General features: G+C 42.0%; 1 protein-coding gene across 1 annotated transcript in view; it reads left to right on the forward strand.

Moving 5' to 3' along the window:
* The window catches only part of LOC109902735 (BMP/retinoic acid-inducible neural-specific protein 3), a 65,554-nt gene extending 53,418 nt beyond the window's left edge, over positions 1 to 12,136 (forward strand). The window contains exon 8 of the mRNA XM_020499342.2: positions 10,255 to 12,136. Within this exon, the coding sequence (XP_020354931.1) occupies positions 10,255 to 11,371 (1,117 nt within the window). The 3' untranslated portion in view covers positions 11,372 to 12,136. The remainder of the gene's footprint in view (positions 1 to 10,254) is intronic.
* The last annotated feature ends 397 nt before the right edge of the window (positions 12,137 to 12,533 follow it).

Here is a 12,533-nt window from a genome sequence, read left to right on the forward strand (position 1 = left end):
TCCCATTGATGTTGATCAATGGTAGAGTATCCATCCCCTCGTCCAATTACCAGAAACACTCCTCCAAACTATTCAGTCTTCCTATAATGCCATATCAACCAGGTAAAAAAATATATATTTGCCTTGCACATACTGTAGGTAACGATAGAATTGAGAGGAGCCTTGTATTTTGTATAGAAGTATGAATATTATGCCTAAAGACATTTAGGCCTACATGTGCACACAGTTCCATGAAATGAGAGAAGTGATTTATGGTATATTTCTGACTCGATCCTATTTAGACATTGTTGTTGGTTTAAAAAACATTGTTTTTTGTTTAATTTGATTAAAAACCAAACTTATTAGAAAGATTTATCGTTAATTGGTTTATGGTGAGAACATGCATGGCTCGAAAGCAATATAATTTCAGCTGCTAATTCTGGATAAGCGCTAATATGATCTGTAAAATGGTTCCATGATGTTTATAAAACATTACATTTGCGAGCAGTATCACAGCGAGTGGACATTTCCTCATTCTCTTTATATTGGATCTTTATCCAGCTCCTGTGAAAAGTTTGGATGTGCATAAAACCCTCCATAGTTTTAAGTTGTCTGTATTATACGCCCACAAGGAGCAATTATGGTGCCTGTAACTGTATTTAGACATATCCAATTTTACAACTTGTTTTAAATAGGCTAACAATTATGCAGTTTTATTTTAGGTATTATCAATAGCCTAGTGAATTTAATATTGCTTATTGACTACATTTGGCATGTCCAGACTGCAATTTTAGCCAGCAGCATACCACCCTGCGTTCCACTGCTAGCTTGCCACTGAAGCTAAGCAGGGTTGGTCCTGGTCGGTCCCTGGATGGGAGACTCTTTCATATTGTCAAAAGAAATGTCACAATCGCCCAGGGCAGTGATTGGGGACATTGCCCTGTGTAGTGTACCATCTTTCTGATGGGACGTTATATGGGTGCCCTGACTCTCTGTGGCCACTAAAGAGCACACGGCACTTATCATTTTAACCCTGGTGTCCTGGCTAAATTCCCAATCGGGCCACCTAATCATTCCCAAGCTTCCAATTGACTCATTCCTCTCCCCTGTAACTGTTCCCCAGGTTTTTGCTGTAAATGAGAATTTGCTCTCTGTCAACTTACCTGGTAAAAAAAGGGTTAAATTAAATTAATTCAAATGTACAGTAGGCCTAGCCCCTATCATTGTGAATGCTATAGCCTATGTTTAACAATGTATTTCCATATTGATGCAATTACAACATATTTAGCAGGCTATTTAACAAACTAGTCTGTAACGAACTAATATTCAAATTGGGGTTGAGGACAATGCAATAGATAACACCATAAATACACAACTTGAAGCAACCACAAATTTAGCCATGGTGAGGGGCCAAGCCTCGACAATCCCGCAACTTTATTAATCAAAACCCAGCCTTTTCACACTACCGCCAGCTACTGCGCCCATCATTCATTCATTCATTCATTCATATTTCTGACACACCCCCGAATCTACAATGCTACCGCCAGCGCTAAGATTTACCATTTCATTAGGTTTGTTAAAATAGAGCACACAGAGGTATCCACTGTCTCTGATGTTGGGTGTCTGTGAAAAGCTCTGACAAATTACTGTATATATGAAGGGACAAAGCCATAGATCACATGACACCATTCATTCCTATGTGAAGACTCAATGGCGTATTGAAGCCAAATTAAGATGGTATCTCATGAAGACATAACACGTGCAATTTGAACTACTCCAGGAAGTGATGTTGCAAGCTAGCTCAGTGCTGCCCCCTCTCATTGAGTAACTCAAGTTGAAGGCCACCCGGATACTGCAAGGCTGCCATTAGCAACTAAATTGTCCTTATAACTTCTTGTGTGGAATAAAAAATAAATCTATTCAAGGACATTTTTAACAGCAGCTGATGTACGGAATCTAATGGTAAGGAATTCTCTAGGTTTTGCTTGCCTGAGGTAGAGGTTTACTAAGAGTTTTTATCTATATTCTTTGTAGCTGTCTATTTACGACCACAAACCGATGCTGGGACTAAGACTTCACTCAATGAGCTGAATACAGCCATAGGAAAACGCTCATCCACTGGCTAAGCTCATAGTGGCCAGGGATTTTAATGCAGGGAAACTTAAATCTGTTCTACCTAATTTCTACTAGCATGTTAAATGTGCAACCAGAGGGGAAAAATAAACTCTGGACCAACTCCACACACAGAGACACGTGTACAAAGCTCAGAGACATTGGCCATGTGGTGCCAGGATCACAACCTCTCCCTCAATGTGATCAAGACAAAGGAGATGATTGTGGAATACAGGAGGAGGACCGAGCACACCCCCATTCTCATCGACGGGGCTGTAGTGGAGCAGGTTGAGAGCTTCAAGTTCCTTGGTGTCTACATCCCCAACAGACTTTCATGGTCCAAACACACCAAGACAGTCGAGAAGAGGGCAAGACCAAACCGTTTTCCCCTCAGGAGACTGAAAAGATTTGCCATGGGTCCTCAGATTCTCAAAAGGTTCTACAGCTGCACCATCGAGAGCATCGAGAGCACTGGTTGCATCTCTGTCTGGTATAGCAACTGCTCAGGATCCGACACCAAGGCACAACAGAGGGTAATGCGTATGGCCCAGTACATCACTGTGGCCAACTTCCTGCCATCCAGGACCTCTATGCCAGGCGGTGTCGGAGGAAGGCCCTAGAAATTGTCAGACTCCAGCCACCCTAGTCATAGACTGTTCTCTCTGGTACTGCATGGCAAGCGGTACCAGAGCCCCAAGTCTTGGTCCAACAGGCTTAACAGCTTCTACCCCCAAGCCATACGACTCCTGAACATCTAACCAAAGGGCTACCCAGACCCCTCTTTTATGCTGCTGCTACTCTCTGTTTTAAATCTATGCATAGTCACTTTAACTCTACACACATGTACATTTTACCTCAATGACCTCGACTAACCTGTGACCCCGCACATTGACTCTGTACCGGTACCCCCTGTATATAGCTTTGCTACTGTTATTTTACTGCTGCTCTTTTTACTGCTGCTCTGATTATTTATTTAAATTTTTTCCATATCTATTTTTTACTAAACACATATTTTTCTTAAATGCATTGTTGGTTAAGGGCTTGTATGTAAGCATTTCACTGTAAGGTCTACACCTGTTGTATTCGGTGCATGTGACAAATAAAATGTGATTTAAACATTTGATTTGAAGTGGGATAAAAAAAATACAAAATCCATTTTAATCTACACAAAATACTCTGCCAGTGGAAGAACACTTCCAACATTTGAAAAATAAAACATTAATAAATGTATCTTCATTAGTTAAGTCAATACATGTTAGAATCACCTTTGGCAGTGATTACAGTTGCTATTATTTCTGGGTAAATCTCAAAGTGCTTTCTAAACCTGGATTGTGCAAAATTCTTCAAGCCTTTATAAAATTGGTTGTTAATTGCTAAACAACCATTTGCTGGTCTTGCCATAGATTTTCAAGCAGATTTAAGTTGAAATTGTAACTCGGCCACTCGGGAACATTCACTGTCTTCATGTTAAGCAACTCCAGTGTAGTTTTGGCCTTGTGTTTTAGGTTACTGACCTGCTGGAATGTGAATTCATCTCCCAGTGTCTGGTGGAAAGTAACCTGGTGCAGTCTTTCCTCTAGGATATTGCCTGTGCTTGGCTCCATTCTGTTTCATTTTATCATGAAAAACTCCCCAGTCATGAACGATTACAAGCATACCCATAACATGATTCAGCTACCACTATTCTTGAAAATATGGAGAGTGGTACTCAGTAATGTGTTATGGATTTGCCCCAAACACAACACAACATTTTGTTTTTAGGACAAAAAGTTCATTGCTTTGCCACATTTTTTTTCAGTATTACATTTGTTCCTTGTTGCAAACAGGATGCATGTTTATGAATATTTGAGTCTGTACAGGCATCCTTTTCACTCTGTCAATTAAGTTAGTATTGTAGAGTAACTACAATGTTGTTGATCCATCCTATCACAGTCATTAAACTCTGTAACTGATTTAAAGTCACCATTGGCCTCATGGTGAAATCCCTGAGTGGTTTCCTTCCTCTCCGGCAACAGTTAGGAAAGACGCCTATATGTTTGTAGTGATTGGGAGTATTGATACAAGATCCCAAGTGTAATTACTAACTAATAAATATCATGCTCAAATGGGTATTTAATGTCTGTTTTTTTACCATCCTACCAATAGGTGCCTTTCTTAGCGAGGCATTGGAAAACCTTCCTGGTCTTTGTGATTGAATCTGTGTTTGAAATTCACTGCTCGACTACAGGATACAGAGAGGAGGTAGTCATTCAAAAATCATGTTAAAGGCCTCCCGAGTGTTGCAGCGGCCTAAGGCCCTGCATCGCAGTGCTTGAGGCATCACTACATTCCCGGGTTCGATCCCAGGCTGTGTCACAGCTGGCTGTGATTGGGAGACCCAGTGCGGCTTGGCAGGGTTGTTTCGTAGGACGCATGCCTCTCAACCTTCGCCTCTCCCGAGTCCGTAGTGGAGTTACAGCGATGGGACAAGACTGTAACTACCACTTGGATATCATGAAAAAAAAAATGGGTAAAAAGCACCCAAAAAGATGAACTATTATTGGACAAGCAACTTATTATGTGACTTGTTAAGTACATTTGTACTCCTGAATATATTTAAGGTTTGCCATAACAAAGGGGTTGAATACTTATTGATCCAAGATATTTCAGCTTTTGATTTCTTATTAATTTGTAAACATTTAGAAAAAAATAATTCCACTTCGACATTGTGGGCTACTGTGTGTAGGTCAGTAACAAAATATTTTCAGTTGAATCCATTTCATATTCAGGCTGTAACACAACAAAATGTGCAACGGGTCAAGGGGTGTGAATACTTTCTGGTGTATTAGAAGCAATTATTTGTACTATTACATTTTTTAAAATGTATTTTCCATTCACTATATTGGGGTCCTGTTTTCTGCTAACAATGCCTGCAGTACTATAGTCGGCCTTCAACTTCCGTGGCTTCAATGAGAGGGAGCATTGCTACATGTAACACCTCTTAAGTTTACCACCCACCTTCTCGCTCACCTCTCATGTCAACAGGACTCCGGTAGTATTTACATATCCCCCGCCATGAAGTATTCTGGGTCAGCGTGGTGGGAGAAAAACATTCCTGGCTGAGCAGAAGTTCCAGTGAGGAGAGATATGCACAATACCCATGTGGGCGATAAAACCAGTCCCAGTAGATATAAATGTTTCTGCAGCTACAAAGAGATTTGATTAACAAACATGGATAAAATGTCTTATAGATAAATAACCCATTATATATACCTTGAGGCTGGCTTTTAAGGGAGAGCATTTTATTTTCAGTTTTTCCACTTTCATATATTTTCATAAACTGTCGTCAATTCTTCATAAACTGTTGCTGTGTGCACATATACCCACATACATTCAGTATCTATCATTGTTTACAGTATGTCTCATCTGGGGTACTGAAAATACCATGACACCCTGCCTGCATATATTTAAGAATTAAACACTGCGACAACCTACTGATATGACCAGACATAAAATACTACAGGGTAATACCTAATATATTGTTATTTTGTTAGGGAAATACAGCTGTATCATGACATGAACCCAAGGAAGATGGAATTTTGTATTGGGGAATGTGACTATCTAGTTATTCTAGTGAACTTGATATCCCCAAAATGACTGTACGTACACTACCGTTTAAAGGTTTGGGGTTACTTAGAAATGTCCTTGATTTTGAAAGAAAACCTCATTTTTTTTGTCCATTTAAAATAAGATCAAATTGATCAGAAATACAGTGTAGACATTGTTAATGTTGTAAATGACTATTGTATCTGGAAACAGCTGATTTTTTATTGAATATCTACGTAGGCGTATAGAGGCCCATTATCAGCAACCATCACTCCTGTGTTCCAATGGCATGTTGTGTTAGCTAATCCAAGTTTATAATTTTAAAAGGCTAATTGAGCATTAGAAAACCCTTTTGCAGTTGTTAGCACGGCTGAAACCTGTTGTTCTGATTAAAGAAGCAATAAAACTTTAGACTACTTGAGTATTTGGAGCATCAGCATTTGCGGGTTCGATTACAGGCTCAAAATGGCCAGAAACAAAGGACTTTCTTCTGAAACTCATCAGTCTATTATTGTTCTGAGAAATGAAGGCTATTCCATGCGAGAAATTGCCAATAAACTGAGGATATCATGCAACGCTGTGTACTACTCCCTTCACAGAACAGAGCAAAATTGCTCTAACCAGAATAGAACGAGGAGTGGGAGGCCCTGGTGCACAACTGAGCAAGAGGACAAGTATATTAGAGTGTCTAGTTTGAGAAACCAACGCCTCACAAGTCCTCAACTGGCAGCTTCATTAAATAGTACCCGCAAAACACCAGTCTCAACATCAACAGTGAAGAGGCGACTCCGGAATGCTGGCCTTCTAGGCAGAGTTGCAAAGAAAAAGCCATATCTCAGACTGGCAATAAAAAAAATTAAGATGGGCAAAAGAACACAGACATTGGACAGAGGAACAGTGAAGAGTCGCCTCTTCACTGTTGACGTTGAGACTGGTGTTTTGCGGTTACAATTTAATGAAGCTACATAAGTCATTTACAACATTTAACAATGTCTGCACTGTATTTCTGATCAATTTGATGTTATTTTAATGGACAAAAAAGTAGCTTTTCTTTCAAAAACAAGGACATTTCTAAGTGAACCTACATTTTTTAACAGTAGTGTACGTACAGCCATGGAAGCTTATAAGAAATCCCGCTTCGACCTCCAACGAGCCATCAAACAGGCAAAGTGTCAATACAGGACTAAGATCAAATCCTACTACGTCGGCTCTGCTCGACGGATGTGGCAGGGCTTGAAAACTTTTATGGATTGCAAAGGGAAACCCAGCAACGAGCTGGCCAGTGTCGTGAGCATACTAGATGAGCTAAATACCTTCTATGCTCGTTTTTGAGGTAAGCAACACTGAACCATGCATGAAAGCACCAGCTGTTCCAGACAACTGTGTGATCTCGCTCTCCATAGCCGATATCAGTAAGACCTTTAAACAGGTTAACATTCACAAGGCCGCAGGGCCAGACGGAATATCAGGATGTGTACTCAGAGCATGCACTGACCAGCTGACAAGTGTATTCACTGACATTTTCAACCTATCTTTGACCTGGTCTTTAATACCAATACCACCCCCCCCCCCCCCCCCCAAGCTCATTTCCAGACTCAAGTCCTGAATACCTCCCTATGTAACTGGATCCTGACTTCCCCTGGCAGTGAGGGTAGGCAACAACACATCTGCCACGTGGACCATCAACAAGGGGGCCCCTCAGGAGTGTGTGCTTAGTCCCCTCCTGTACTCCCTATTCACCCATGAATGTGTGGCTGCACACTACTCCAACACCATCATCAAGTTTGGTAATAGCACAACGGTGGTAGGACTTATGACCAATGACGATAAGGCAGCCTATAGGAAAGAGGTCGGAGACCTGGCGGTGTGGTGCCAGGACAACAACCTCTCCCTCAATGTCAGCAAGACAAATGAGCTGATCGTGGACTATAGGAAATGCAGGGGCAAGCACACCCCCATCCACATTGGTACATTGTTGGGGCTGTAGTGGAGCAGGTCAGGAGCTTCAAGTTCCTCTGTGTCCACATCACTAAGGAATTAATATGGTCCCCACACCCACACTTTGTGAAGCGGGTACATCAGTGGCTGTTCCCCTCAAGGGGCTGAAAAGATGTGCCATGGGCCCCTATATCTTAGAGGTTCTACAGCTGCACCATTGAGAGCATCTTAACTGGCTTCATCATTGCTTGGTACGGCAACTGCAAGGCATCCAACCGCAAGGCGCTACAACGACCGCAAGGCGCTACAGAGGTTTGTGAGTATGGCCCAGTGCATCAATGGGACCAAGCTACCTGCTATCCAGTACCTCTACACCAGGCGGTGTCAGAGGAAGGCCCAAAAAAATGATCAGACTCCAGCCACCCAAGCCATAGACTGTTCTCTCTGCTACTGCACGGCAAGCGGTACCAATGCACAAGTCTGGAACCTACAGGACCCTGAACAGCTTCTACTAACAAGCCATGAAACTGCTTAACAAGACTGCTAAATAGACAATCAAATGGCTACCAGGACTAACTGCATTGACCCTTTTTTGCACTAACTCTCTTGCGCTAACTCTGCATACACACTGGACTCTACCCACACACTCACACATACAGTTGAAGTCGTAAGTTTACATACACTTAGGTTGGAGCCATTAAAACTCATTTTTCAACCACTCCACTAATTCCTTTTTAACAAACTATAGTTTTGGCAAGTCGGTTAGGACTCCAGCTTTGTGCATGACACAAGTAATTTTTCCAACAATTGTTTACATACAGATTATTTTACTTATAATACACTGTATCACAATTCCAGTGGGTCATACACTAAGTTGACTGTGCCTTTTAACAGCTTGGAAAATTCCAGAAAATTATGTCATGGCTTTCTGATAGGCTAATTGACATCAATTGAGTAAATTGGAGGTGTACCTGTGGATGTATTTCAAGGCCTACCTTCAAACTCAGTGCCTCTTTGCTTGACATCATGGGAAAATCAAAAGAAATCAGCCAAGACCTCAGAAAAAAATTGTGGACCTCCACAAGTCTGGTTCATCCTTGAGAGCAATTTCCAAACGCCTGAAGGTACCACGTTAATCTGTATAAACAATAAGGAAGGAGACGCGTTCTGTCTCCTAATTTTTTTTTTTCCCCTTTTCTCCCCAATCTTCGTGGTATCTAATTGTTAGTAACTACTATCTTGTCTCAGTGCTACAACTCCCGTACGGGCTCAGGAGAGACGAAGGTCGAAAGCCATGTGTCATCTGCAACACAACCCAACCAAGCCGCGCTGCTTCTTAACACAGCGAGCATCCAACCCGGGAAGCCAGCCACACCAATGTGTCGGAGAAAACACTGTGTACCTGGCGACCTGGTTAGCGTGCACTGCCTCCGGCCCGCCACAGGAGTCGCTAGTGTGCGATGAGGCAAGGATATCCCTACCGGCTAAACCCTCCCTAATCCGGATGAAGCTAGGCCAATTGTGCATCGCCCCATGGACCTCCCGGTTGCGGCCGGCTGCGACAGAGCCTGGGCTCGAACCCAGAGTCTCTGGTGCCCTAGACCACTGCGCCACCCGGGAGGCCGAGATGAATGTAACTTGGTGCAAAAAGTGTAAATCAATCCCAGAACAGCATCAAAGGACCATGTGAAGATGCTGGACGAAACAGGTACAAAAGTATCTATATCCACAGTAAAACGAGTCCTATATCAACATAACCTGAAAGGGTGCTCAGCAAGGAAGACGCCACTATGGTTTGCAATTGCCCATGGGGACAGAGATCGTATTTCTTGGAGATATGTCCTGTGGTCTGATGAAAGAAGAACACCATCCCAACTATGAAGAACGGGTTGGCAGCGTCATGTTTTGAGGGTGCTTTGCTGCAGGAGGGACTGGTGCACTTCACAAAATAGATGGCATCATGAGTATAGAAAATGATGTGGATATATTATCCGAAACGTTTGACCCAAGTCAAACAGTTTAAAGGCAATACACTCAATTAGTATTTGGTAGCATGTAAACTTCTGACCCACAGGGATTGTGATGAAAGAAATAAAAGCTGAATTCAATCATTCTCTCTACTATTATTCTGACATTTCACATTCTTAAAATAAAGTGGAGATCCTAACTGACCTAAGAATTTTACTAGGATTAAATGTTAGGAATTGTGAAAAACGGAGTTTAAATGTGTTTGGCTAAGGTGTATGTAAATGTCCGACTTCACCCTAACACTCACACACCAAACACAGATATACTACATACGCCCACACATCGCATGAGCACACATGCATATTGACGCCACACTCACACACACACACATTTAAAAAGGACAAAGCAAGCATTTCACTGTTAGTCTACACCTGTTATTTACAAAGCATGTGATAAATTGAATTTGATTTGATCCTTGTGCAGATAGTGTTCAAAATGGGTTGTGTTAAATGCGGAAGACACATTTCAGTTGAATGCATTCAGTTGTACAACTGACTAGGTATCCCTCTTTCTCTTTTCCCAGAACTGCAAAGTGTTTGGCCACACAAAGTGCATTTCCTGTAGAAAACAGTCTGGAAGTTTATCTTCATTGTGTTTATCTGTGTTTTGCAGGTCCTTCACCTACTGGCTGAACTTTATCTTGTCCATCATGTACTGCAGTGAGAACAACCACATAGGTTCATACTTGGAGGAGACAAGGAGCTGCTCTTGCCCCTATGAACACCCGTCCTGCCAGGGTGTCATACCCTGCACCATGGGCGAGGGCTCCTTCTGCGCCTCCTGCTCCTACGACAACCGCTCCCGCTGTGCCACATGCAATCCTGGGTACATGCTCAGCCAGGGGGTCTGCCGCAATGAGGTGCCGGACTCCACAGACCACTACATCGGCTTTGAGATGGACCTGCAGGATCTGGAGCTGAGATACCTGCTACAGAAGAAAGACAGCCGTATTGGCATCCATGGGCTCTTCGTCAGCAACGATGTCCGGCTCAACAACTGGTTTGACCCGTCGTGGAGAAAGAGGATGCTGCTGACACTGAAGAGCAACAAGTACAAGTCCAACCACGTCCACATGCTCCTCGGGATGACCCTGCAGATCTGCCTTACTAAGAACAGCACCCTGGAGCCAGTGCTGTCTGTCTACATCAACCCCTTCGGGGGCAGTCACTCTGAGAGCTGGATCATGCCTATACACCAGAACAGCTACCCCGACTGGGAAAGGACTAAACTAGACATTCCCCTGGACTGTTACAACTGGACGTTGACTTTGGGCAACAAGTGGAAAACATTTTTTGAAACTGTCCACTTCTACTTGCGGAGCCGGATCAGTGCTCCGTTGCCCCAAGGGAACGGCTCAGTCTACTATGAACCTTTAGAGTTCCTGGAGCCTGGTAAGAACCTGGGCTACATGAAAATAAACAGCATCCAGGTGTTTGGCTACAGTATGCACTTTGACCCGGAAGCGATCCAGGACCTGATTCTGCAGCTGGACTACCCGTACACTCAGGGATCGCAGGACTCAGCCCTGCTGCAGTTGCTAGAGATCAGGGACCGGGTCAACAGACTGTCCCCTCCTGGACCTCAGCTCCTGGACCTCTTTTCCTGCCTGCTGCGCCACCGCCTGAAATTATCCACCACAGATGTTGTCCGAATACAGGCAGCGTTGCAGATTTTTTCTGCCAAACAGCCGAACTCCATGGAATACGAAACAACCAAATTATGTAGCTAATAAGGGGCCGGAGTCCAACTACACAGATGCTTGTGCTGCTATTACACTGACTTGATTACACTTAAGAGCAATTTTGTAAGGCACCAAGGGGCATTTCTTTGTTTTTATGATGTTGAGCGCTGTTTATTGGGATTCGTGTAAAATTATATATTTCTGGAAAGTGTGTGTCATACAAACACAAGGGGGCTTCACCATGCCCACTTTGCCTTTTTAAATGATAAGAAATTAGAAACAGAGTTGATTTCTGACCGTGATGGATATAAAAGATGTATCATTACTGATATGTTTCCCATAAATTGCACATATCTCAATAATCTGTTAAAATGTGAAGCTTTTGCTGATAATTAAGTGTTATCTCAACAGTGTGTTTGGTTTGACACCAGCATGGCTTTACTTAGGACTTTCACTTTGTTATTGAACACACCATTTTTTATTATCATACTCGTCTGTTTAATCCCACTACACCCCATGTGTCCAGAGCTAAATGAGATGCTAAGGAAATCAAATATTCCTTGTTTGTCATAAGTTTAAATTCCCACATAGGCTTTTCTATTTCACATATTTGTAAAATTAGAGTTATACAATACTTCAGACATGCAGAAATAAAACACCATACACGCAATGGCTAGTATGTTTATGTTACTTTTATTTTTTATAATGCAGTCATTTGTGAACAGTTATGAAACAATGTCTATATGATGTATGAAAACATTCTGAATTTGCTAATTCACTAAATAAAAGTAATTTTTATGTGCCATCTGTAAATAGTTTAGATGTTTTATCTAGTGGATATTTTTATCAGAGATAATCTATGTATGATGAATCAATTTCATATTTATATTTGATCTTTTTAAATAATCTAGATTATATCATATCTGATGCATATCTTTGTCAGTTAAGATTATATTTCAAAATCAATCTCTTCTCTGAAAAGGAAATGCTTCATGCAAACCACAGAATATGAGATGTTCCATTCAGTCCTTCGGTGTTTTGAGAGGATTTCTTATCCTGTAATTTGAGAGAAATGTTGACTTGAATGAACCTTTGCAATTTATCTGTGTAAAGGACTTCGACAAGGCAACATTGCCCGACAACAAAATAATATATTTAAGTCACAACAAACCCTAGAGCACAACTCGCTCCAGTATTTGGCATAAAACGC

The sequence above is a fragment of the Oncorhynchus kisutch genome, linkage group LG13, assembly GCF_002021735.2.
Source record: "Oncorhynchus kisutch isolate 150728-3 linkage group LG13, Okis_V2, whole genome shotgun sequence".
NCBI classification, from domain to species: Eukaryota; Metazoa; Chordata; class Actinopteri; order Salmoniformes; family Salmonidae; genus Oncorhynchus; species Oncorhynchus kisutch.